Source organism: Equus asinus, chromosome 6, assembly GCF_041296235.1.
Source record: "Equus asinus isolate D_3611 breed Donkey chromosome 6, EquAss-T2T_v2, whole genome shotgun sequence".
NCBI classification, from domain to species: domain Eukaryota; kingdom Metazoa; phylum Chordata; class Mammalia; order Perissodactyla; family Equidae; genus Equus; species Equus asinus.
The window spans coordinates 44,208,289-44,236,171 of record NC_091795.1 but is presented as its reverse complement, the minus strand read 5'-3'; the positions used below and the strand labels follow the sequence as shown (position 1 = coordinate 44,236,171).

Sequence of the window (27,883 nt, the reverse complement as noted above, 5' to 3'; positions counted from 1 at the left end):
CAGTGAGAAATACAGGTAACAGCCTGGGCTTGCGACTAGTGTCTGAAGCGGGTTGAAGGGCAGGCAGTCTTGTAGGACTGAACCCTTAACCTGCAGAATCTTATGCTATCTCTGGGCAAATAGTGTCAGAACTGAGTTGAAATCTCAGATACTCTGCTAGTGTCCTGAGAATTGCTCGTTGGTGGCGTGAGACAACCTCCACACACACATTGGAATTGGTCCTGGAACTAATTTAACTCATAATGAAGACAAATGGAGACATGTGCTCAAACCATGTACATAGACTGGAAGACTCGATATTGTAAAACTATCAGTTCTCCCCATATTCATCTATAAAATTAACGTAATCCCAATAAAAATCTCTGCAGTTGTGTTTTCTGCAATTTGACAAGTTGTTTCTAAAACTTCTGTATAAAAGCAAAACGGAAAGAAAACCAAGCCATTCTTCAAGAAAGGCAATGAGGAAAGGAGAGTTGCCCTATAAGATATCAAGACTTTCTGTAAAGCTACATAATGCAGACAATGTTGAATTGGTACAGAGACCAATGGGTATAGCCCATGGAAAGAGGTCCACACATCTGAACACTTGATGTAAGAGGTGGCATTGCAGAGAAATTGGGAAAGGATGCATTTTTTTGATAAATAGTACAGGGAAATAGGGCATCCACATACAAAAAAGAAAAAAAAAGATAGGAGCCGGCCCAGTGGCATAGTGATCACATTCTCCACTCTGGTGGCCTGGGGTTTGCAGGTTTGGATCCCAGACGTGGACCTACACACCACTCATCAAGCCATGCTGTAGCAGCATCCCACATACAAAACAGAGGAAGATGGAACAGATGTAGCTCAGTGACAGTCTTCCTCAAGCAAAAAGAGGAAGATTGGCAACAGATGTTAGCTCAGGGCCAATCTTCCTCACCAGAAAAAAAAAGAGGTAAAATGAATCCCTATCTCACACCGAACTCAAAATCAATTCCAGGTGGGCTAAAAATCCAAGGATGAAAAGCAAAGCTATAAGGGTCTTAGAAGATAATATGGGAGAATATGTTTATGATCTAGGAAGAAAGATTTATTGAACAATTCACACAAAAGCACTAACCATAAAGGGAAAAAATTGATAAATCTGAGTATGTTAAAGATACGAATTTCTATATGATACCAAAAAGAAAATGAAAAGACAAATCATAAAAGGGAGAAGATATTTGCAATACACCTAACAAAGAACTAGAATCCAGAGTATGTAAAGAATTCTGACAAATTAAACAGTAAAAAATAGATCATCCAATTTTCAAAAACTGATTTTAAAAAGATTTGATCAGACATTTCACAAAAAAGAAGGGGTCAATAAGCATAAGAAAAGATGCTCAAATCATTAATAATCAAAGAAATATAAATTAAAATCATAGTGAGATACAGAGGCATATCTACCATTTGGCAAAAATCAAACAGCCTTACAATACCCATTGAATTGAAACTGTCATCATTACATAGTAACACTCTTTGTCTCTAGCAATGCTTTTTTTTATTACTTTAATTTTATTGTGGTAAAATATATATAATGTAAAATTTGCCATTTTAACTGTTTTTAAGCTTATAATTCAGTGGCATTAATTACATTCACAATGTTGTGCAGCCATCATCACTGTTTTTGAAAACGTTCAACCCCACGTTCAACCCCCAAATGGAAACTCTGTACCAGTTAAGCAATAACTATCCATTCCTCCTTCCCCCAGTCCCGGTTAACCTCTAATCTACTTTCTGTCCCTATGAATTTGCCTAGTCTAGCTATTTCATAAGTAGAATCATACAGTATTTGCCCTTTTGTGTCTAGCTTATTTCACTTAATGTATTTTCAAGGTTCATCCATGTTTTGGAATGTATCAGAACTTCATTCCTTTTTATGGATGAATAATATTCCATTGTATATATATATACCACATTCTGTTTGTCCATACATCTGTTGATGGACACTTGGGTTGTTTCTACCTTTTGGCTATTTTGAATAATGCTGCTATAAACACTGACATACAAGCATCTGTTTGAGTCCCGGTTTTCAGTTCTGTTGGGTAGATATCAGGATGGAGTTGCTGGGTCATACGGTAATTCTATGTCCGACTTTTTGAGGAACTGCCAGACTGTTTTCCACAGCAGCTGCAACATTTTCTAGTAAAGCTTTTTAACTTAAAGTCTATCTTGTCATATCAATAGCTCCCTCAGCTGTCTTTGGATTAGGATTTTCCTGGTGTACATTTTTCCATACATTCTATTCACATTCAGCTTTTCTGTGTCCCTATGTTTTAAATGTCTCCTACATTTATTGTGATTATTACCTGTATGATTTAGATTTATTTCTCAAATTCTATTCTTTCTTTCTGTCATTTCGGAAACCACATCTCTACCTAGCTTCTTTTAGTTATTATAAAAATTTTAACATGAATATTTAACTTAATCAAGTCCAAATTTATCTTTATCCTCCTCCTAAATAATAAAAAGGGTCTTACAATGTTTTAACTCTGTTCACCCACTCCTGTTATATTTTTGTCTAGCATTTTAGTTTATCATGGATTGATCTATAGCTTCTCAAATTAAAAAAGTATTATTATTGTTTTGGACAGTCCAATCTTTAGATTTATTCTCACTTAAAAATTTCCCTGCTCACCATTTATGTTATATCCAAAGCCTTCTTTCTGGGATCATTTTCTATCATCTTAGCATTTATCTTTAGGAGATGTTCTGTGAGAGTCCCAGTTTTTGTTCATCAGTATATTTTTCCATTGTTCTTGAAAATCAGTTTCATGAGTTACTTTTCGGCAGTGTGAAATTATTCCATTGTCTTCTGGTTTCCATTGTTTCTTCTGAGAAATCAGCTGTAAGTCTAAATATTGACTCTATGGGTAGTCTTCTCTCTCTCACTGCCTTGAAGATCTCTTTGAAAGATCTCTCTTTCAAAACACGTCTAAGAAAGGAATTTCTTTAAATCTGCTTGAGTTTTATTGGGCACCCTAAATTCCAAGATTTTCCCTTAAGCTGGTCTGGAAAATTCTCTGAAAAGTCAAGAAGCCTTGACTTTTAGCTTCTCGTTTTCTTTCACTCTTTATAGTAAATGCTGCATTCTCAGTTAATTCTTCAGACCTATTTTTCAGTTCACCAATTCTCTCTTCAGTTGGGTCTAAACTGTTTATCCATTCTAATTTCAATTATTATATTTAATTTTTAGTTCTGAAATCTGTCTTGTCATTCATTTCATCCTTATTCCTTTATCATACATTTGATTCCCCCATTGCTTTTGACACTTCCAATTTATGCAGTCTTTACAGATTTGATTCTGTCATTTGTTACTTTTCTCTCACTTACAATGGCATGTTTGTGATTTTGGATTTTGAGCTTGTTTCTTGGAATACTTGTGGGATTGCTTTGAGGCTTGTTTTTAAAGAACATTCCTCCAGAAAAGATATGGGTTTGTTTCTGCCAGGAAGCTCCATTAACTCAGGATTACTGTAAAATAAACTCTCAGATTGAGGCTTTTTAGGACATACAGGTAGGACAAACATCTACACAAAACCTACAGGGGGATTAGCTGTGGTGAGGAATTCCCATAGAATTTTCATGGGAGACTTATCTCTTATCCACCACAACCCAAGTTGAGGACTGCATTTTTCCTCATCATAACCCTCTCTTACCTGCTTTATTTCCTGTTTACTCTCTTGCCAAGAATGTAACTTTCTATTTTGCTGACTTCCCACCTTTCTCCAGCCCATGGCTTTGTCTCCTGTCCCCCAAATTCGGCCAATTAAAACAGAAAGATCTAGCCTGTGAGAGATAACAGATACCGCCCTCCCAGTGGAGCCATCAGCTTCAGTACTTGTTACTTCTCTAACTAGTGTGTTCTTTTCTGCTTCTGAGAGTTCGTTTTTTTCTTGACAACTCACCAATGTAATTAAAGAATTTTTTTCTTTCACATTTTTATCCAGCATTAAATTTTCTGTCCCAGGAAGTTCCTCTGGTTATCTAGTCTACCATATTGCCAGAAATTCCTGCTACCACCTTTTCTACACATATGGGCCCCTAGTTTATGTACAAGAATGGAGAAGGTAGGGAGGGATCTCAACCTTGCTAACAGGGAGAGAAGTGGGGTAGACCCGGTGGTGGTGGTCAGGTTTACGTGCTCTGCTTCAGTGGCCCAGTGTTCCTGGGTTCGGATTCCAGGTGCGGACCTACACACTGCTCATCAAGCCATGCTGTGGCAGTGTCCCACATCAAAGATAGAGGAAGATGGGCATGGATGTTAGCTCAGGGCCAATCTTCTTCCTCACACACAAAAAAGAGAGAAGCAAAAATTTCTGGCAAAGAATCACCACTACCTGGGTGCAGACCAAGGGCAAAGGGAATGCAAAATGGGTGATAGAAGAGAAAAAAGTATGTATTTGTATGTGTGTATGTGCAAACACATATTTATATAAAGTATAGGCTCTTGACTAGTAGTACAAATGGGGGCTTAGTAGCAATGCATTTGTCTTTCCTTGATATGCATACATTAATATAATTATGCAACTTTTTGATCATTAAATTCACTGTTCATGAGTTCATGAGTTTTGTCATCTCTTAAGAAGGTACAAGAATAGTACTGATCTCAGAGTTATTGTGAGGATGAAATGGTGTGTGTGTGTGTGTGTGTGTGTGTGTGTATGCCAGCTCCTCTTCCAATTATTCCACTTAAGACTAGATAAGACTTCTATGTCAAGGGGGATTGTGATCAAGGAAGAAGAATGAACATCACTCCAGATGTTGAGATGGATAAAGAAATTTGTGAACTTATCTCCTCTTCTTTGGAAGAGGGTGTGGCTTTATTTCAACAGGGATAGCTGCTGCATGTCATGCAGAATCATGATATTCTTTTTGTTCTTCTTCGAAAATTTCAATATGGACACAAGGGTGAGTGTAGATCTTGTGTATTCCAAAAGGTGAACCGTGCTGGACAATGTTTGTTGAATATTCTGTACTATCCCCACCCATCTGAGTTCTCCCTTCTACTGGATACTTATCCACAGAGATCCAGTTAGACTTCACCAATGACAGCCATTTGTTCACAATTTGGAAAAGAGAAGTAGAAATAAGTATCGTCCAGTGGTAACTGCAAACAGGCTAATGGGCATTAAACAGCTAATGTGGGATTTGCCAACAGCTTCCAAGTATCTTTCTGACAATCACCCTGGTTCTACAGGCAGCTGAGATCACCAACAGTACCGCCTTGCAATTTCTACACTAGCAAATTTCACAGTGGCCTCCCTGACCTGCATTTCCCCCCACCTTCTAATGGCCGTATAAGCCCAACTCCACATACTAAATCCTTTCCTACTGGAAACAGCAGTAGTGATTTATGATTTCTTGACCAAACTGTAACTCAGAAAGTGAAGGCAAAGAAACAATAAGACAAAAATGCTATTTGAAATATAACTTAGGTCAGCAAGTATTTTATTTATTAAGCAACTATTACGGCAAAGTCATTGTGCTTAGGCACCGAGAAATATATGTACATGTTGTTTAAGCAGAGTTCATTTGTCCACAGGTCCTTTCCATATGATCTGTGTAACCAGTGTACCCAGGACACTGAACGGCACAAGGTAAGAGTGGAAAAGCAAGAGCTGGCTGTTAAATTTTGTGAAGGTATTATGTATTAAATACATATTAAATACATAAATGTAATAAATGATCCAAGTTTTGAGGCATCCTATTTGGGCACAAGCCAAGAAATGATAGATTCTTTAATTTAAAAATCAAAACATTAAAATTCAGCCCTATCTTCTGAAAGGGTGATTGTCAACATTCTCAGAGCTGCCCTCACCTAGTTGCAGCATATTGAGCCCAAAGGAGTTGAGAATCATTAATTTAGGAACATTACACTTTGGGAAGGTCAAGTTGAGGAGACCAATATATGTACAAGTCACCTAGCTTTTCTCTGTTCTAGGGGACTCCAGTCACTGTCCTTTATTCCTGCACAGTGTCACAGGAAGAACCAGGAATTGGCAAATAAATTTATACAAATCTGTCTCTGCTGAGGAAACAACTCAAAGCACTTAAGTTACTAATGTTCTGTTGGTAAAGTCAATTCTGCATTCAGAGGCCAGGATATTTCCCACTTCACTTAAAGCATCAAAAAAAGAGAAAAAGACTACATATATGAAGAAGTTTCAAAATGTTACTTTCAACACATGAGTCCAAAGCTGATAACCAAGAATATAAGAGAGAAATCCTACAGAGATTTCCCACAGTTCTTAAGTTTCTACATAGCAGCAGTAAAAGTAAATTCAATGTTGGGTTTACATTTTATTCAAAGGATAAATACAAAATTAAGAAAGCAAGAGATAAATAAAATTCAAAGCAAATATGCTTGATATTTCAAAACAACTCTACATACAAAGTAAATACAAAAAAACACACAAAAGCCCATAAATCAAACTGGCTAGAAACATTGAAGTCTGTGAGTTGAATTTAATGCAATTTCGCTTGCCCCGAAACTGAAAGCCTTTATTGTCTCAGATATTTTCCATCCCATTAGGAGCATTATTTGAAGGCAAAGCTTTCGAACGAGTCCATCTCACAGTGAACTTGCCATAGGAACACATCCATGACTGATGATGCCCAGCTGGCTTTTCCTCATGAGGCCAACAGTGTCACCTGAAATTGGCTGCTGGCAAAAACAAACTGTAGTGATCCTGACACATCTAGACCTTTGCAGCCACGATGTTGTATGACAATCTAAAATGAATGGGTATATACCTTTGGGTCTCACAAAGCTAAGAATGCATATTAGTCAAGAACCAAGGGATCATTTGCCCTTTAGGTAAAATTGATCTTGAATTCTCAATGAGTATTATATAACACACTTTGGGAATTCTGTCAATTTTCCTTCTAAGACCTCACTATATTTATATCCATTTCAAAACATACAAAGGCAAAAATTAACACCTAAAGATCCCCAGCAACAGCTGAGTTTCATGATACACCTTATTTGGTGGCTCTGATTTTTGGATTGTTGGATGCTTCCAAATCACTCGTTATACTGCAGAAATTAAAGCATATGAAAACATGCTAATTGCTTTCATCCTAACAGGCTTAAAATTTTACATAGAGAGAGCCAGACTGATAAATGAAAGGGAAGGAAACAACTATAGTTCTATCCAGAGAGCATTTCTCCAACTGTTGCAAGCTCCATTTTTTATTCCCTATTTCCAATTATACATTCATACTTCGTATTCAAGTCTCTTGAAATATGAAAAGGAAAATAGGGCTACACGACAGCATTCTCTATGAGGAAATATGTAAGTGAACCTTGGAACTTGAGTCAATGAATCAAGTTAATACAAAGTTCACAAATAGGCCTTTTGTATCTTGGAAACAATCTCTTGTACACGCTAACCAAAAAGAGAATAATGAATTTATCTTATTACATGTATATTTCCTTGGAAGGGGTCAGCTATAACCTGGCAACTTCTCTGTATATTATTATGATTAGTTTATGGCTCCAGGATGCTTGTTTAGCAAATAAAGTTCCTACATTATTTTAAAAAATGAGGGAGAACTATTTACCTGCAGATTCATGAGAGAAACTTAATAAAGATTTCTTCTCCTCATCCAAGAATATTAAGAATTTATTTTTCCTAAATGCCACTCCAGTGAAAAGTGGACTCTTAATTTGGGGGGAAATTATTTCTTGGCCTTTAATAAGCACTCAGTAAACACTTACTGATAGCCAATGGAGGAGAATGTAAAGAAAACTGTTCACTAGGAGAAAAGCTGAATTTTATGTCAAAAATGCAGCCTGCAGAAAAAATGATCCAGGCTGGTGTGACAGCCCTAGGCTTTGCTGCAGAGCAACACAGAGAAAGAGAGAGCTGAGAGGCTGGGCTCAATCCTACGGGGAGGCGAACAGCATGTCCATTCATTCGAACCTCCCTGGAGAAACTGTCTCCTGCAAACACAGCAAGTGCTGTGAGCGGCAGGATAGAGATTTTAGCTTGCTCTTTATAAAAGGATCCTAGAAACGGAACCTTTGTTCTATAATTAACAGATTGCTAGATATACAGAAACTTTAGATTTGGAGTACATGCTGTCTTGCTACTCATCTATCTTAAATATCCTTCTTTTGCAACTATCAATTCACTTAAAGTTGTTGATTACCGTATACCCTGGAAATTGGCTAGAAACAACAAATTCTCAGAAAAAATTTTGAGAGACTTGAGAAAGTATAATATCTATGAATATGACATCAGAAAAAGTAGAGCCTTTGTTTTAGCTAATGATCCTTCCTAAAACAACGGGGGAAGGTGGAGTCGAGACGTGGCTTTTGATTATATTTATGCAATCATTCCTTCTTTTTAAAACAGCAACAGTAGTGAATAAACGTAGTGAATAAACATCAGAAATGTTTACTTAACATTAACAAGTAAAGTAAACACTGGCTACATTCTTAGTACAATAGAATCTTCAACACAACTACAAACACGTATACACTTCAAATATTGGCAAATTGCTTCAAAATGCAATTCTCAGCAAGTTTTTGGTAATTTATTCACAGTTCAGGATTAGAGTCACTAGACTTACAAGACATGAGGAAGAAATGACCAACTGGCTCAGTAATCTAAACATTCATTTTAAAGAACAGAAAACAAAGCAAGGATGATTCTAAAATTTCCAGCTCACAAGAAATATAATTTAAACAAATACCAAAAGTTTTATTTAAGCAAAAAAAAATTTCAACCACAGAACATTTAAAAAGCTAACAGGATCATTTCTGTATTCATTCTGAAAACTAGTAAGAAAGGTAATTCAAGAATTTCCTAAAATGTACTCATTAGTCATTATTTATGGTATATTCCATAACATTGATATCAAGCTATTACAGACTTATATGTTAATACGGCATAACTTTACAGTCTTGCTACTTAACTATGATTTTTATTTTAACCCTGGATATTACTGGTTCAAAGCTAATGTTATCAGTCCTACTGGTTGTCATATCACAGATCTGAATATAGCGTTAAATTTAGCAAGCTAGGGAAATACTGATGTATTAATAATCTTTAAATATTGGGGGGAAAAACTGATTTAAGTGTTAATACTTCTAAACTTAAGACTCTAAACACTGAAAACAAAGAAAGTAATCTGAAATATGTTTTCATGGGTAAAACACTCTGTCTGGAATTCTGGTATACAAAATCTACTAAATAAGTGGATATAGGTCTAAAATCTCTTTACCATTCCCTTCAATTTCTTTGGCCTTCACAAATTCAATGTGAGCTATGAATTCTTTTTCAATAAAACACTTTTCAATGACACTGTGCTTTTTAGAAAAATCGCTGAAGTTGTAGCATACAAATAGTTAACATTAGTCTTTCCCTTTTATTGCTATAGTCTATCTTAATTTTTTAAAAAGATATGAGAAAAAAGTGACCCCAAAGGACTTCTTAAAATGTTTGTTAAAGCAAACATTTCAGCTGATTTTCCTTCCTTGAAGAGTTAATAGAAATAAGTGTCAAAGGACTATCACCAAGGAGATTAAAAAAAGGCTCCTTTCCTCCCATTCTCATAATTAACTCAGGCTAAGAGATTTGTATTCAAAAAGATAAGACAATATCATCCCAGCAACAACTTTCTAAGTAAGTTAAGAGAAAATCTGTACCAGCTCTCTCAACCAACAGCCCCATATGCACGTCACTTGGTCAGCTCCCTCTGAAGAGGGCTGCTGCTGGCCTGCTTCTCACTTTTGCATCCAACAACTGCTGTTCCTCAGAGTACCACAGAAATAAGCACGTGCGGCCTGTGATGATAACTTACTCCACAAAATGCATTTCACCTCTTACAAACATGAAACGTCCCAAAACTTGGACCATGATTTAAGTGAAAAATCCACGCACAACACTTAACCACCCAGCTCCACTCCATCTTCCATTCTCTCCCCCTGCGCCTCCAGTGACCCTAGTCTTCACTAGGGCGGAGTCCACTCGGGGACAAGCAGACTTTGCTGTAAATGAGACGTATTTTTCAGTTCCCAGCACAGTTCCTCGCCCACAAGAGGTTGCTAACATAGTTATAACAAACTAAAAATAGTTAACATTAGTTTTCCCCCTATCATTTATTCCTATGGCATAGGTGACTAAAAAAAGATAGAAAAGCTGACTCCAAAGTAACAATCATTTACGGGGCCATGTGTCAGATGTTACACATGATTCCCGGCCTAAAAAGGGCTCACGGCCTGGGGCAAGGAACTGTAAGTCATATATGAGTGAATTTAAACTTTAAATGCTCTACAAGAAAGAACTTTTTATATAAAGGACTCCTTTTGTAGAATATCTTTCTTGACCTTATCCTATATTATATTGGCTTTAACTGGGCACGCACACTCCTTAGTGATTTGCCTCATTACAGTATCTTTTTTGTGTTTACAATTAACTTATAAAAGCATGTAAAAATCACTACATTAAATGGGGTAGGGAGCAAGAAGTAGGGATGGGGGGAGAAACCATGTTTGTTTGGAAATATCACTTCTTTGTTCTTAATTTCAACTTTTGATATTCAGTTTAGAACTTATCCTAGCTTGAAGAATGTGTGTGTGTGTGTGTGTGTGTGTTTGAGAGAAACAGAAATAGAGAGACTGTGAAAAACTAATGACTGATTTTACTTATTAGTTTTCACTTAGAATGCTGACTCAAACATTAGACCATTAAGAAATGCTACAAACCCATACAAATCATGTGCATAAAATGCTAATATAACAAACATAAGAAATGACACTATACGCATACAAAAACTACCAGGCCTACACAAAATAACCTCACAAACAATTCAGATAGATAAATATAGCTATAGTAGCTATATATAGGATGTAAATAGTAACCCTATTTTATTTTTAAAAACAATTCTAGTCTCTAGGAGAGTCCTTCCAAATTACCTCAAAATACGCCAGTTCTTTCTCTAACCCTAACATACAAGCAGAATTCTGTTTCTCTTGCAGCGATCACTATTAGAAAATCTTAACCTCAACAAGAAGTTCAAACACAGAAAAAGGAAAAGACTAAGGTTACTTAATTATGCTAAATATCTTACCTTGAACATTTAAAAGCGAAAACTCTTGAAAGAGAAGGACTTAACCAAAACATAAACACGCAGTCCTAGAACCCCCAAGATTTGGCCCAAAAAGCTCCATGAAGAAGTTACTACTTACAATTTTTCGCATGTCAAACTAATACTCTACTCTAAATATTTTAATCTAAATTGTTAATTTCCATTTCTGACACTGAAGGCACCTCAATATCACTTTATTTATTTATATCTTCTCCATTCCTAAATATATTTCAGGGGTAGAACACAGAAACTACAGAGAGAAGAATACCTAGGAAGTAATCCTAAATGTGATGCCATCCTTCACTAGCATCAGTGTACAGCATGAAGCTGTTCCTAAGCCTAGCCCATCACATACATTTAGAGTCAAATGATTAGTGAAAAGACTTGCAAATATTCCAAACAACTGCAAAGAACTTCCCACCTGACTGTACTACCGGTACTGAAGGTACTGGTTTATATAACAAGGCAGTGAAGGGAAGTTAAAATTAGCTTCAGGAAATTCCTCTTTGGGAAAAAGTTGAAGAAAATTCTGAATATATCAGTATTGATTTAATTTGAGACATCTGATAGCAATTCTGCGATGATTTCAAAGAACAAGATAAAATATGTCACTCAGCAGCCATTAAAGAAAACTACAGATGCAAGGAAATAAAAACCAGTTTTAGGAGATGAAAAAACAAGGAGGAGGATATCCAACATGTATGTATTTCATCTTCAAATTTAAAGTCATATTGTCAGTTGTCCAAAGCAGCTCAAATTTAAAGTGTGTGCTACAAAACTGTGCAAATGTTTTCTTTTAAAGGCTGGGGAGACCCAGTGCATGACCAGACTACTCAGCCTGCTAAGCCACCTCGACCTACAGCTAACAGGCAACAAGCGCGAGAGATAAGGTTAGGTCAACCTAACTCAGAAATTCCACCAAGAAAAGTTTTCAGTTTTTAAGTTTTACAGTGTGTTTTAAAAAAAACAAATTTCAAAATAAATCACAGCATCTTCTCTTTATGTATAACTTAGCAAAATCTTAATTTAATGTCCAAGTATTAGCATACATTACTGCTGCCATTGGGCTGTATGAATAGAAGTGTGGTAAAACAAACGCCAATTATTTTAAAAACATACAACCCTCTCAGATTGAAGTGGAGGGCCCAGAAATCCAACACCCAGCACCCTTTAAAGAAAATGAGAGTCAAATCTCTAGTACCGATTCCGATATAGATTCCATTATTCGAACTCCCCCACAAATCACTGGAAAAATATGAGGTAACTCACAAAAATCACAAATTGAGTAGAATAATTATAACTGATATATAAATAAAGATTTACTTTAAAAAGGCTTAAAGGGGTGATACTTTAAATCAAGGTTTTAAATATAAAAGGTGTCTTGTGTTGCTTCATCGCCCAGAGTTTCAGATGCTCCTCATTCTACAGTTACAGATTTGGCAAGATTCCGGGGGAAATCAACCTGCAAAAAAAAAAGCAAGATTTGAGAGATTATACAGACTGGGGGGAAAAGAGGAGTTGCAAATTACTTTTGTTTATAGAAACAGAAAACAACACATTCATTAACCATCTTTATTACAGACTACAAAGAATTAAGATTAGAAAATACAATCAAATAATGTACCTTGAAAAAACCTGAAATCACAAAACAGAATTCTAAAGGAGCCAGTTCAGCACAGGAAGAGCTCCTCTGGTCCTCCACAGAGGCAGCACCCTCACAGAAGACACTAGAAATGTATTAAGAGCAGGATGACTGGGGGACCAGGAATGCTAAAAGTCCTGCAGTGTGTGGAACAGACAATCCCAAACAAAGAACTGAAAATAGCTACTCCGTTAAGAAACCTAGAAAGAAAACAGGTGGAGATTCTCCAAGGAGGTAATCTCAATCAGGGAGGTAACCTCCAAGGTTCCTCCAAGTTCTATGGCTAAGAAAATATTATGGTGTAACTTACAAATTGGGCCATGCAAATATAATGGTGACAGATATTTGTATCTGATGGATTTCTCAAATGCTATTGCTACAAAATGAGGAGGAAAACTACCAGAATGAACCCAGGTAAAAAGCCAGCCCAAGATTTCTGCGGTGGTCCATCACTTACATCATAGCCTCTCAGCACAGCAAGGTGGAAAGCCAGCAACTGTAAGGGGATCACGCTGAGAATTCCCTGCAAGCAGTCCACCGAGTGGGGCACCTTGATTGTTCTTTTTGTGTTCTTAATGGTCTCGGTATCTTCCTTATCACAGATCACCACTGGGCGTCCCTGGGAAAGAAAATCACACACACAATCTCTGGTGAGCAAAGGCAGGGCTGTAGACTGTGAGTGTGCAAATTTTGCACTGCACTATTCGCATGAAGCCTCAAGGACACAGACTTATGTAAACTCACAACCCCACGCCTAAGTCACACTGACCTCACTTACAGTGAAGGAAACGGAAGCTTTGTGGGATTCAGTAATTTGTTTAAACTCACACAACTAAAAAATACCAGGCTTAGTACTTGAATCCAGATCTGCCTGCCTTCAGAGCCCAAGTTCGTAACCACTATGTTGTGACTAGGGATTAATAACAGCTTTTGGGATTTATATATAAAGCCAAATGATCTGAAGAAAACTCAGTTAAGCAGAGCACCCATAATATTAATGTAAAAACTAGTTGCTCCTAAAATATTCATTTCAGAATATTAAATTCAAAGGGAGCAGCATACACTAATTGAAGAGGACAGGATTTGGAGACTAAGACCTTGGTTTTGGTCTTGGTTCTGCCTATTATGAGAGCTACGAGCTGGGTCCTGTCAACACCCTTGAGTATCTCAGATTCCTCATGTGTAAACCTAAGCATGTTCTGTAAGCCACCTGGTCACTGGTCTATCACTTTAAATGTCAAAAAATTCAAATAAGCTTTAGTGACCCTACTCTTAGACCCCCAACGTGTCCTCCAGCAGCTCAACTTACCTGTCTAGCAACCACCTGCTGAAGAGCATTCTGACACTTGGCATAAGTGTGATCTCTCATGATGATCATGATGACAGGCATTAACTTATCCACCAAAGCCAGAGGGCCGTGTTTCAACTCACCAGCAAGGATGCCTTCAGAGTGCATGTAAGTGATTTCTTTGATTTTCTAATAGGAAAGAACTAGATTAGTCCTGTCTGTTTTTAAAAAACTCATTCTTAAGTAGCTATCACATAAAACATCTGATGTCTAAAATAACCATCGATTTATCCAAAAGTATTAGAGGACTACTGATCTGTAACTATAGCTAACATGATAATAAATCATTATTTCTATAATATGAGCAAGTAACCGGAAGTTTTAAAACTCAACATAGAAATTTTAAAGATTCTGGATTATCATGAGCGCCCTCCTGTTTCTTTGTACCTGTCCTTCTACTTGCTTTATTTTTGCCCTCCATTAAATCTCACGCCTAGAGAACTTAATCTTTATTTTATTCATATTTGGACAACAATTAACCCAAGTTATTATGCTAAAATATACTCTTCTTGATTTCACATTTGAATTAAGTATTTTGTTACAGTTTCTCAAGGTAAACAAATGGGAATGCATAAAAACAAAGGCACTTTTCAAAGTTCGCCCTATTTCATTCACTCAATCTAAAAGTATGACTGTGTGCCAGGTCCATAAGTCAACAGAATGAAATTTTAAGTGAGTAGACTTACTAGGGCCCCTTCAAGACAAGTAGCATAATGATAGCCACGTCCCATTATCAAGACCGACTTCTGATGATACAGTTCTGTTGCCAATTTCTGAATTTCATCATCCATGCTCAGTACTTCCTTAATCAAATCTGTTAAGAAGTAATGTTAGCAAAATCTCTGAAAAAAGGTCAATAAACTGAACTGATATAATAATAATAATATATTGGTAGCAACCAACAAAAGACCAGGGTTTCTATTCTTCTGTGATATCAGTGAGTGATTTTTAAATACACAGATGCAAAAGTAGGAAGATTTTATTGAGTAAATAGCTACAAACACAGCTTTAAGCATAAGACAATTTCACCCATTACCCAGTCCCTTAGACAACAAAAGATGAGTAACGTCAGTAGCTTCGTACCAGGCAGCCGCTTCAATCCAAGCATGATCTCTTTGCGTCTCTCTTGCATGGAGATCCTGTCATCACACATCATAAGGGCAAACATCACAAGGGATACAAACTGGCTGGTGTAAGCCTGAAACAACACAAAAAAGCAGAAGAATTTGTTACGGTTGCATTTTAAGTACTTGGAATTTTTAATTTCAAGAAAAGATGAAAATAAACAAAAAATTCCCATTGGTTTTATACATATATATTGTCCATTTTTAAAAAACAGCATTGGTAACAGCAAACTGAACCAGTACTTGGGAAATCTATCACCGTTCTCCTTTTCTGAATTTGAACAAACGACTTAACCTTTACTTCCAGATACAAAATAAAAGTTCCTTGTAAGACTCTGGATGCTTACGAAACCCCTAATACCAGAGAGAAAGGAAGGAAAAGAAACATGCCAAAGGAAGGTGAGAAGAGAGTGAACGCGCATGTGCATAACCAAATTAAGTCTTTGATGTAAGTCAAAAGTAAGGGTGTGAAAGACTCTCCTCGAGGTACTTGCACTGGTTTTGTTGGATTTTTTTAAAAATTATTCTTTGAGTTTTCACCTTTGCCTACTGCCTGTTCTTCACTTCTACTTCTTTTTTTAAGTTTGGCTAAAAATTTTTTTAAAAGTTCAACTGCATGGGGCCAGCCCCGTGTCCTAGTGGTTAAGGTCAGCACGTTCCACTTTGGCAGCTCTGGCTTGGTTCCTGTGTGTGGACCTATACCACTTGGTGGTGGCCATGCTGTGGTGGCAACCCACATACAAAATAAAGGAAGAATGGTGCAGGTGTTACCTCAGGGCGAACCTTCCTCAAGTGAAAAAAAAAAAAAAACAAGGAAGATTGGCCACAGATGTTAGCTCAGGGTGAATCTTCCACAGCAAAAAAAAAAAAAAAAAAAAGTCAACTGCAGAAAAGTAAATAGAAATAAGAATAATTAATCTTACTAACAGGAATAATTACATTAGCAACATGCTATTAATAACATTTATGAATATTGCCTTCTGGTCTTTACTATGTTTTTCTTTTTTCTTTCTTTATATTCTTAACAAAACTTATTATTAGTAGGTACAGTTTTATAACTTGCTTTTACTCTTAATTTACATTACAAGCACTTTCCCAAGACAGAATGCTTTCTCTCGTGTTTACTAGTGTGTAATAACCTCGAGCCGTTTTTTCCATCTCTTTAGGCCTCAGGTGGCTGTCTGTTAAAAGGACACAATACTTACAAGATTATCATGAGAACTAAATGAGACAAATGTAAAGCATTCAGCATAATACCTGACATATAGGCTCAAGACAACCTGTACTGGTGAAGGCTTGAACTATAAGACATTTATTTCCCTAGCCTACACAATTGTGAATGTTTTAAAACTTGGAGTCACACTGCCAAGACTACCTTCATTCTCCTTAGCTGTAGGTGAATGTGAGATATGCCTGTTTTGCCACATTCTTTGAAATACTGAGAATTATCCTTTTAACAAGTTTTTACCATTTTACCACTGGATAATGGACTCTCACTAGGATTTTACTACACATGTCTTGAGTCTGAAAAATTAAGATTTTTTTTCATGTTTGTTCACCATTTATGTTTCTCTTTTGAGAATTAACTTCACTGTTCTTCACTTGTTTTTTGACCTGTTTTTATTTTTCCGGTTGGTCTTAAGAGGATCTTTACTGTTCTGTTTCCAATACTTTATTGCAGTTTGGGTTAACCTTTTACGACAGTGTTTATTGACTGTTTTTTAACTTTTAATGTAGTACTTTTAAGCCTAGATAGTTGTTCCACCCTAACAGTTAAGTATTATTAAATTTTCCTAATTCTATTCTTTTCATTGACCCTGTCTGATTTTTCCCTTTACATTTTCCTTCGTCTATCTGAAATTAATTTCAGTTTAAGGTGTTAACGTCTGTTTTTATACACAGCCAATTTTCCCCCCATTTCACCCCATCCTTTCTCTTGATTTGTGATATCCCCTAAAGTCCAAGTTCTTTGATGTACTAGAGTTAACAGTGCAGGACTATTGATTCTGTCCTAAAGATCTGTCATTTTTTCACAAAACAATCTTCCCATCCAGAAATATGGTTATCTCCATCGATTTGTGCTAGCAATTTAAAAGTCTATAAAGTTATCCAGTTTTCAACTATTCAACAATATTTATGGAACATCTTACACATTTCCTGGTAAAGTTCTTTTTTTAAGTTTTGTTTTGGCCTTTTTTTGAGGAAGATTAGCCCTGAGCTAACATCTGCTGCCAATCCTCCTCTTTTTGCTGAGGAAGACTGGCCCTGAGCTAACATTCATGCCCATCCTCCTCTACTTTATATGTGAGCCACCTACCACGGCATGGCTTGCCAAGCAGTGCCATGTCCGCACCTGGGATTCCAACCGGTGAATCCCAGGCCACCAAAGCGGAACGTGCTCACTTAACTGCTGCGCCACCAAGCCGGCCTCATAAGTATTTTTTATAGTTATTGAAAATAGAATCCTCCATCCAAACACACACTCCCATATATACTCTAAGTAGCCACCGTCAGCTTACTGAGAAAATTTTTTCATATGTGTTTTATATAAAGCACATTATATGAATTCTTATTCATTCTAAGTCTTTTACTTGATATTCTTAAGCTCTACAGGTAGTCAATCATATCAGTTGCAAAGAAGGAGAATTTTGTTTCCTCCTTTCCTGCTATTTTACTTACTTTTTCTTATTAAGTTAAATAGAACTTCTAGACTAGGGAGAGCAAATATGTTTTATATAGAGCCAATTCTAACCCACTGATGATCACATGTTGAGAAAGATTCTAGGGCCACCTTTTCTGCTTCATAGTAACACAGATAAACTCCTAGGAAGATTCCAGAGGAAGAGTTAAGGCCCACCAAAATGAAGGTCCTAAAGCTTTCTGCTTTGCAGTTTATTCATTCATTTTTCTCTATGATTTGCCTCCTTCTGCTTTATTGGGTTTCTTTTTTATATTTTAAATTAAATACTTAGTTCATTTTCTTTTTGAAGATAAAGCATTTAATGCTATTAATTTACCTCTAATTATCACTTTGGCCACACTCTCTTTTACCCATATTGCAGTCATTTTTTCTAGTAAAAATCTTTTTTAATGGTAGTTCTGATATCTTTTTAACTCAACAGTAATTTAGAGTAAAACTTTCATGTTTCAGGCATTTGAGGGTTTTATTTATATTTTTATTATTAAATCACTACCTACAATGTTATGTATGATTTTAACTTCAGGAAATTTATTCTGGGTTTTTTTGTGTGGATAATATGCTGAATTTCCATTACTCTTTTCTGGATAAGGGATCACTTCATTAGTGAATATTTTTCTGTCATAATGTGGATAATGATTCTCCTGTATGATAAAATCACAGTCACAGTCTGCTAATGCTCTTTACCTTCCCAGAAGTTACATGAGACACCCACTTCTTCTTACTGCGCCTCCCAGCTACCAGCTGCTCTTATATCCTCCACAGTGCCCTGTCCTGTGCCCCAGGTCTTCCCTGTCAGACTGGGATTGTTTTCCCATAACACTGAAGCGGATTTGCAGCCCCCTGCCTCCAGGCTAACGAGCACATCTGTATTCTAAATTCTAGACCCTCCCAGTCTACTTCTTTTTACTTTCAATAAACCAATTAGTCACAAAGTATACTATCAGGACAGAGGAAGAGACAGGATATCTTTGACCTCTGGGATACTAAACTACTCCCAATCGGAACTGATCAGATAGTGAATACTCCAGTTCCTCCAGCCCATAACTAAACATGCTATTCTACAGAGTAATGTTTCTTTGCTTGGACTTAAAACATCCCAACACTGGCTTTTAAGTACAAATATTAAACAGAGTAACTTTAATGCATGCATTTTTCCATTGCATTCCTATTATAGCTTAATTTCCAATTTCATGTTTTTCATTTCATCAGTACAGACCAGGAAACCAATTATGAGAAAAAGAAGCTACAGCTCACATTTAGAATTTACTGAGGTTTGAAAGAATTTACCAGGAAAATGTTGATTCTGAACTTTTAAACTTGGTTTTACTTTTTTATTCAGCCAAAAATAAAGTTATATTGATTTATTTTTAAAAACCAACAAGTGTCTCTGCTGTGGTGAAATTCTAAACACTTGCAATAACATACAAAAATTGCTAAGCCTGCACAATTATACCCATCAATTCCTACAGAAATATCAAATTGTCTATGGTCTTATATTTTGAGGAAGTTAGCAATATCTCCCTAGTTTTTCAGGCAAAGTTTGGAATTCAGAACTAAGATTATAGAATTCTTGTGCCAGCTCCATCACAGGGCCCAGGGATCAAGGAAGAACTTCTCTGATCACCCATTAAAATACAAACTCATATTTGCCATTCAGAAATCGTCTATGACTAAATATCCCAAAACTTTTCAATAACTCCAAGCTCAGAATGTCTAAGGCAGTTGAAGAAAACAAAATTACTTTAGAATCCATGAAAAATTAAAATAAGACTAAATCACCACAGTTTCTAAATTTTTTAAGGGAACCATTTTTTTTTAAAGAAATTAAAGTACGTACTATAAAAAGATGCTTATTTTCTTATGCAAGATATAACCACTGGGGGAAACTGGGTGAAGACTGCATGGACTTCTCTGTACTGTCTTTGGAATGTCCTATAAATCTACAGTTATTTCAAAATAAAATGCCAAAAATGGAGTGGAGAGCTTGTAAAAAAAAAGAATTACTGATACAAATAACAACATGAATAAATCTCAAAAACCTCATGTTAGATGGAAGAAACCAGACACAAAAGACATGTATTATACAATTCCATTTTTAAGAAATTTCTAGAAAATGACATAATATAGAAAGAGAAAGCAATAGTAGTTGCCTGAGGCTGAGGCTCAGGGGTAGGAGTGGGGATTGACTGTAAAAACAGCGCAAAGCGGGGCTGGCCCGGTGGCATAGCAGGTAAGTTTGCGTGCTCCACTTCAGTGGCCTGAGGTTTGCCAGTTCGGATCCCAGGTGCAGACCTGTGCATGTCTTATCAAACCATGCTGTGGCAGGTGTCCCACAGATAAAGTAGAAGAAGATGCACATGGATGTTAGCTCAGGGCCAACCCTCCTTGGCAGGAAGAGGAAAATTGGCAGTGGATGTTAGCTCAGGGCTCATCTTCCTCAAAAAACAAAAACGGGCACAAAGGAACTTTTTCAGGTGATTAAGTCTTATAAAACTGGATCGTGGTGATAGTTACACAGTCAGATTTAGTAAAACTACACATTTAGAACTGGTGAATGTTACGGTATGAAAATTATACCTCAATAAAGCTGTAGGAAAAAGTTAATGGTAGACCTCAGATGATGGGTGTATGATTGTTAATGTAAAATTCTTTCAACTCTGCAGTATGTTTGAAAATTAGCATAACAAAATATTGAGGAAAATTAAAGTTTTCATGAACAAGAGAATTAGAAATCAGAAAAACGGTATTTCCCCTGGCAGTTCATGGTTCAAGAAAGATTAATGAAAAGGAAGTCAACAGCATCCCTTCACTGGTATGAGCCCGTATCCCACATACGCCACGTTGAAGCCCCTGTTTCACAATGTGTTGTGAATAAAGGCGCCCTGGGACTCCAAGCTCCAATCAAAGCTGTCTGTCTGGACGCTGTTCCAAAATCCACAAGCTGCTGCTGAGGGCGGCTGGTTACTTATTCAGGCACAGAATGAAAACCCAAGCACAAACGTCTTACATGTTTTAATTACCACGCGGAGAAAATTCAGGTTTCAGCTTTCTGTAAATTATAGTGTTAGCAATATCAAAGTAACCAAGAAACAAAAACCTCACTCAGAGTTTTTACATAAGAATCATAAATTTTCCACAAAAAAAAACTCTCCATGAAGTTCTTTAAAAGGAAAACAATTCAAACATGGTTATATACGTTAACATCATCTCCCACACGCCAGTAATTAAACTCAAATCCACCAATACCTAAGCACCTTCTTATACATCAGCAAGAAATATTAGACTTAAGCAGAAAAATGGACAAACAAAATTTTGAAGCTGTAAAGAGTAATACATTCATGGAGAGAGAGTATCTTTTACATCTACACAACTTTCTAAGATTCCTATTTTGTTTTTTTAAAGATTGGCTCCTGAGTTAACAACTGTTGCCAATCTTTTTTTTTCTCCCCAAAGCCCCCCAGTACATAGTTGTATATCCTAGTTGTGAGTGCCTCTGGTTGTGGCATGTGGGACGCCGCCTCCATATGGCCTGATGAGCGGTGCCATGTCTGCACCTGGCATCCAAACCGGTGAAACCCTGGGCCAGTGAAGCGGAGCATGCGAACTTAACTACTTAGACACAGGGCCGGCCCCAAAGATTCCTATTTTTGTTACTAGTACTAAACTCATACATATCCTGATTTCAAAGAGCAAGTTACAGGCAAGTGTCAGATAATGACGTTTCTGTCAAGAACGGACTGGCTTTATGATGGCAGTCCCAAAAGATTAGCACCATATAGCATAGGTCTGCAGTAGGCTATACCATCCAGGTTTGGGTAAGTACACTCTATGAAGTTCACACATTGACAAAATCGCCTAAGGACCCATTTCTCAGAACATATCCCTGTCGTTAACCAACACATGACTGTAGTCTCACTAGGCCTTAAAAAAAAAGGTGCTTTTAAATCTCTACAGATGTAGCATCTGAAGAGAAACAGATATTGTCACATAATACGCATTTTTATTTTTTTAAATCATCAAATTTTATACCAAAGGTGTAATCCCCCTTACAAACTTTCAAAGGTAGTATGTATATTTTGGCATATTTATTAGAAACTATGAATATGTAAATAAAAGTGTGAAAAATTATTAGAATTAAATTGGATGTTTCTAATTTGTTATTTTTTTTAATTCCCTTCTATTCTTAATCAAAGAGGGGATGTTATACTTACCATGTATCCCACTGCACCGGGCAAGAGGAATATAAGTGGTGAAGGGGGCTAGCCAGCAGAGACCTTCCCAGAATGGACTTCTGTTATATTCATTTGTCCCTTTTAAACTCTTAAGAGGGGGGTGAGGATGGGGAGGACAAGTGTTTTACCTATTATTGACCCTTAAGTCTTATAATAATTCTCATGATTAGTAAACTATATGAATTCTGTAAGTGCTAACAAAGGAAACATAAGATAGGAATTAGTCTGTTTCACCAACACTATGATTAAATAATCACACGAGAACTAAGTCAAGAATTTACCTTTGTGCTGGCCACACCAATCTCAGGCCCAGCATTAATGTGAACGCCACAATCCGTCTCCCTTGATATGGAACTGCCGACCGTGTTTGTGATCCCCACTGTTAAGGCTCCCCTCTCCTTACAGTACCGAAGACCCATCAGGGTGTCTGCTGTCTCACCTATGCAAAAACGAAGCCAAAGGAACAGAGCGGTCAACATATGCTGTTTCTTAGATGCAAAAACAAACACTGACTTTCAACAACATCATTTGCTTTAAATAAAATTTAAAATGTATTTAAAATAATAAATTTGTAAAATTTTTAATAATGGGATCCTACTTTTTAGGATCTCTACTTCATCTTTTAAAATTCAGCTCTTTGAGTGTAAAATGTGTTAATTTTACTAATTTGTAGAGAATTGCATAATATCAAAATAAATCTGTCTTTATCAAGTCATCTGCAATACCACTTTATCTTTAAATATCAGGTTTTGCCAAGACACGCTATAATTATTAGAAAGAATACTTTCCTTTCCTTCAAGTCTTTAAAATTAGCATACCTGACTGACTAATGAAAAAGCAAACATCGTCTCGAAAAACCGGCGTGTTTCTATCCAGGAAATCACTGGCTAGCTCCACCATAACAGGCAACTCAGTCAGCTCTTCAAGAACTTGACGTGTCTGCAGACAAAAGATGACTTGGTCATACAACTTTACTTCAAATGCTCTTTCTCACTAGACTTCTTTGGACTCAATGTATAGTTTTCACTTTTTCAGATTATAAAAATAATACATGCGCATTGTTGGAAAATACAAACAATACAGATTAAAGCATAAAAAATAAAATAATCAAAATCCTACCACCTAGGAGATAAGCACTGTTGACATTTTAGTCCAAGTCTCTTTAGACACTTATCAATGCATGTATTCTTACAAGCAAATACACATACATATAAAACGTTTTGAGAAGTGGAAAAAGCACTGCTCTGAGTTAGCTTGCGTGTGTTATCTCCAACTTCCCAATTATTAATCCTGTATGACAATTCATATAATACCAAGTCAGTCAGAGATTTCAAATGAGATAAAAACAGATGTATAAACACCCAGTGAAAATTTCAACACTTCAAAAATGCTTTGTATTCATAAATAATACTGTTTCCAAAAAAAAAAAGTCAACATGCTTTAGAAATCTTGTTTAAGAAAGCTCACTATTTTCAAACTTTGCAGTATGGACGGTAGAGTAGGGGGCAGTATGGTTCTGTCCACAGGGCACCTTAACATTCATTTTGCTAAATTTCCATTCTAATTAAGTTTCTTTTACTCTAAACATCAGAAAATTAAAACAACAGGAAAATTAACTTTTAGGCAGCAAAAACTGTAGGCCCCACAGATGGATACATTTAGTTGTTTTAATAATAACTGTGGAGACCACTTGCTTCTTTAGGCAAGCGGCCCTCCAGCTCCCACTCCATCTCTGCATTCACAGCAGCGAAGAACTGTAAAGCTTTCCTTACTTCATGTCCCTTTAACTTTCTTGCCTACGAATGCAAACTATTCAGTTTTGTTCTATAACCTTGATTTTAATACTTTTTAACAATGGTATAACATCACGTACAGAAAAGTCCTCAAAGATAACAGGTCCCTATTTTTAACTATCTTTTTCCACTGATGTATTTTATGTACTAATTATACACAAATAAGTTACCGACACTAAAATGCTAAATGTTTTCCCTCAAACAAATGTAAATCAAACTCCCCTCGCCCCAATTTACAATATAAATGTTACACTGGCATTACATTCTTCAAAATAAAGAGAAAGATTCAAATCTGGCAACTTACCAAATATTTAAAAATAATATACCCCAAAAAAGAAATCTCAAGATACATATGCACTAATGAACAGTTGTTCTTTCAGTGGAAGCAGCTCTTTATAAATAGACAGAATGACATATTTTCATCATAAGAGACTAATTTAATGTACAAATGCCATTGCATGCCACTGTAAAAACCCAGAGACAACTAACATTTTGAAAAGCAAGCTGTACTTAGAATGTTTTGGTTGATTGTTATTGTTCAGGATACAAGCTATATACGAAGAAAACAGTTATGCAAAGATGTCATTGTGTTTTTGACCCTACCAAAAAAACAACAAAAAAACCCAGATAGAATAAATTTCATGACACTATTTTGTATGATAAACTGCAAAGAAATTTCTAATGTTTGTTAACTATAGTACTCTCAGCACCCAGCAAAAATAAATAAATAAATAAAAACCCTTCACATCTTCTCAAATTTCAGAATTAAAGAATTCTAACACAGCATATAATTTCTGCTCCAAAATTCAAGCTTAGCATTAAATGAAATAATTAATTTTTTTATTTCTGAATAGATGGCTCACTCAATAATAGATCTAAGCCACCAGTAAATTAGCCAATCCCTTAATTTACACTAATGTCTTTAATTCATTCTTTTTTCTTCCATGCTCAAAACAACTACTTTCTTACAACTCTTTCTTTCAATACTGCATAGACTTTCCTTTTTAGGATTATGTAAATTTAGGGGGAGAGGAGAAGTAGGGTGCTTTAGAGAAGAGCAAAGCCTATTGAGATGCAAGGGCTAGATGACCAGCTACTTTCACTCACTAGTTAAATGACTAGCTCCCACAAGTGTAGATAATAAATATTTATACCCCAGCAAATAAAAAACTACTATGTCATGAACTTTGGGAATCAATCCTAAAAGTAGAAACTGAGTGTGTAAGGGTCTTCTGTACTTATGGGAGTTAATATCAACAGCACATATACCGTCTCCTTATAAGAAAACTACATGTGGACCTGATTTATTGGACAAAAAGGCCATTATATTGCTATGCTTCAGCACTGACAACCAACACAAGTCTTTGATACAGTATTTCAGCTTCCAAAATAACAATTTAAAGAACAAAGTCTGAGAAAAAGCAGATTTCTTTTCTTTGCAGAAATGTGCCTCCTAAGTAAAATCCTGTTGAGGTTCACACATTACCAGCCATCTGTCTGGGGCATGTGAAGAATGATAAGGAAAAGCCAGTGACTGCTCTTATAGAAGTAGGCCAGGATGGTGCAAAACCTTTCCCCTCTTTGCCTCTCATGAAGTCAGTTGCAGGTGGTCCACCTGTATATCTAAGGACCACTCTGAAGCAGATCTTCCATTGGTAAATAATTCCAAGCAGCTATTAAGATTTCTCCCCCCAACCTCTTTGATTTTTATCATTGCAACACGAAAAGATAACACGATATTTTAACAAGAGAGAGTTTCACAGCGTATGTTACTGGAGGTATGATTTGTCTGCAGATACCTTCTAATACCCAACAAAACACAATTAAAATTTTAAGAAGCCACTTACTGCTACACCAGCATGATAACTTGTTCCACAAGCAATAAGAATCAAACGCCGACACCTCTGGATCTCCTTAATGTGATCCTTCAAACCGCCCAAATTCACTGAAATAAAAGTTTGTTTAAATAATTATTTTGGAAAGAACCATATGAAATAGGCAATCACTTTTCATGCATGTCCACTGCCAATCTGGGAAACAATACTGTTTTAAAGAATTCATATTCTTCTCAGGAAGCATAGTTCTCTATAGTTTTGAAAAGTAAATTAAATAAGTCAACTTAACTCCCCAAACTTGTAACTAACCTTACTGAAGCCCCTAGATGCCCACACACAACTAAAGTATTTATCACGCTCTACCTTGTTTGGTCATTTTTACATAACTCTCTTTAGATTAAAAGTTATCTTAAAGGTACAACTATAGGGACACAGACAACAGATCAGGACATGCTCATGGCTGGAGGCAGGGAAGGAGCTGACTAGAAAGGGGCATGAGATGTTCACAGTGACTGAACGGTGCTATATCTTGATTGTTGTAGAGTTTAGCATTACGACCATATTGTGGAAGTTCATCAAAACTCACTGAATTATACATTATGAATGGTGAATTTTATTATATCTAATTATAACTCAATAAGCCTGCTTGGGGGAAAAAACCTTAGTTATGTTCATTTCCCCTACGGCACCCAGAACAGTGCTCTGAACACAATATAGACCCATCCCCTCTCAGTCTTTCCCATCTCAGTAAACGCCATCCCCATTCACCTAACATCAGAATCATCCTTGATTGCACCTACCCCTCCTCCACACCCACCCCACAGGCAAGACCCCTGAGCTACACCTTCAAATTGTACCTTTGGTGCCATCCCCCTAGTCCAGCATCTCTCCCCTGGACAAGAGCGACGTTCTCCTAACTCTTCCCTCCCCTATTCTCCACCTCCTAGAGCCTGTTCTCCACAGTCAAAATGATCTTTTAGAGTAACTCTTTAAAAACATAAATCTGATCTCAAAACCCTCCAACGAGTCCGTCCTCTTTCCTGGCTTTTTCACATATATGTATGTGTTCTTCTGTGAGTACCTTGTCTGTATGGATCCTTCTTCACAAGGCTAGTTTTGTCTCTGTGAGAAATTTTCATTCAACATTCATTCAATTATTCAACTAATATTTCGTTAGCACCCACCAAGTGAAGATCCGTCTAAGGCACTGTGTGGCTACGGGAGCTCTGCCCTCAGACGGTGCAAAGTCTGGCTGAGGAGAGACACATGCACACCTAAAGGCTGCACCCTCCTGCATCTGAGCCACCACTGGCTCTGTGTACTCTCCCCACCCTTTTTTCTACCTTAACTGGTTATAATTTGGAACCAAGGTGTGTATGTTTTGCTTTTATCTTTTTGAACAATTTTATGTTCTTTTTAAATTTCAATACTGAAGGCATATTACATCTGTTTTAAAAAATTAGTAAAGTAGACAATAAAACAAAACAACAAAAAGCTTCCCAGATAACTTAGAATAGCATCTAAACCCATTACTATGGCCTTTAAGTCCGCAGTGGCCCTGCCTCCTGCTGACCTCTGACCCAGTCTCCCAGCACCTCCCCTCTCACCCAGGCCACTCCAGCCAGACTGGCCTCCTGCAGTTCCCGCACTAGATCAAGCCTGGCTGTGTACCTCTGCCTATAGTGTTTTCCCACAGACCTCAGTACATACTGAAAAGGTCTGTGAAGAAAGGAAACAACAGTAAGAGGTTGGATCGGGGTCATGCAAAGGCAAATCAGTTTGGAGATGGACTCAGTATAAAAGCAGACAGACTAACGGACAGACTTGTACTTCAGAAGATGACCAAAAATGACAGGGAGGGAAAATGGAGAGATTAGATGGTCACAAGTGTTTCCGTAAAATTAGTCCTAGCAAATTCCCTGCTGCCTTCTAGGGGCAGCTCTGGAAGGAGTGGCCCAAGGTCTGAACTGATGATGCTTTCAAGAGAAGCCTACTTCTGATAAGGTAGGCCACAACTGTGGAGACAGCCAGAGAGCCTGAAGGAGTAGGGCGGGGATGGAGCACACAGGGCACCACTCAACACAGGA

The 27,883-nt window shown here is 36.8% G+C and overlaps 1 protein-coding gene across 2 annotated transcripts in view; it reads right to left on the bottom strand.

Moving 5' to 3' along the window:
• Positions 1-6,304: 6,304 nt before the first annotated feature.
• Positions 6,305-27,883, bottom strand: part of GFPT1 (glutamine--fructose-6-phosphate transaminase 1) — a 57,493-nt gene continuing 35,914 nt past the window's right edge. For both annotated transcript variants that reach the window (XM_070512009.1, XM_014836734.3), the window contains 8 exons: positions 25,809-25,906; positions 22,987-23,107; positions 22,450-22,607; positions 15,195-15,309; positions 14,798-14,925; positions 14,073-14,240; positions 13,221-13,382; positions 6,305-12,583 (listed from right to left, as the gene is read on the bottom strand). In XM_070512009.1, coding sequence (XP_070368110.1) covers positions 12,539-12,583; positions 13,221-13,382; positions 14,073-14,240; positions 14,798-14,925; positions 15,195-15,309; positions 22,450-22,607; positions 22,987-23,107; positions 25,809-25,906 — 995 coding nt within the window. In that variant the 3' untranslated portion in view covers positions 6,305-12,538. The remainder of the gene's footprint in view (positions 12,584-13,220; positions 13,383-14,072; positions 14,241-14,797; positions 14,926-15,194; positions 15,310-22,449; positions 22,608-22,986; positions 23,108-25,808; positions 25,907-27,883) is intronic.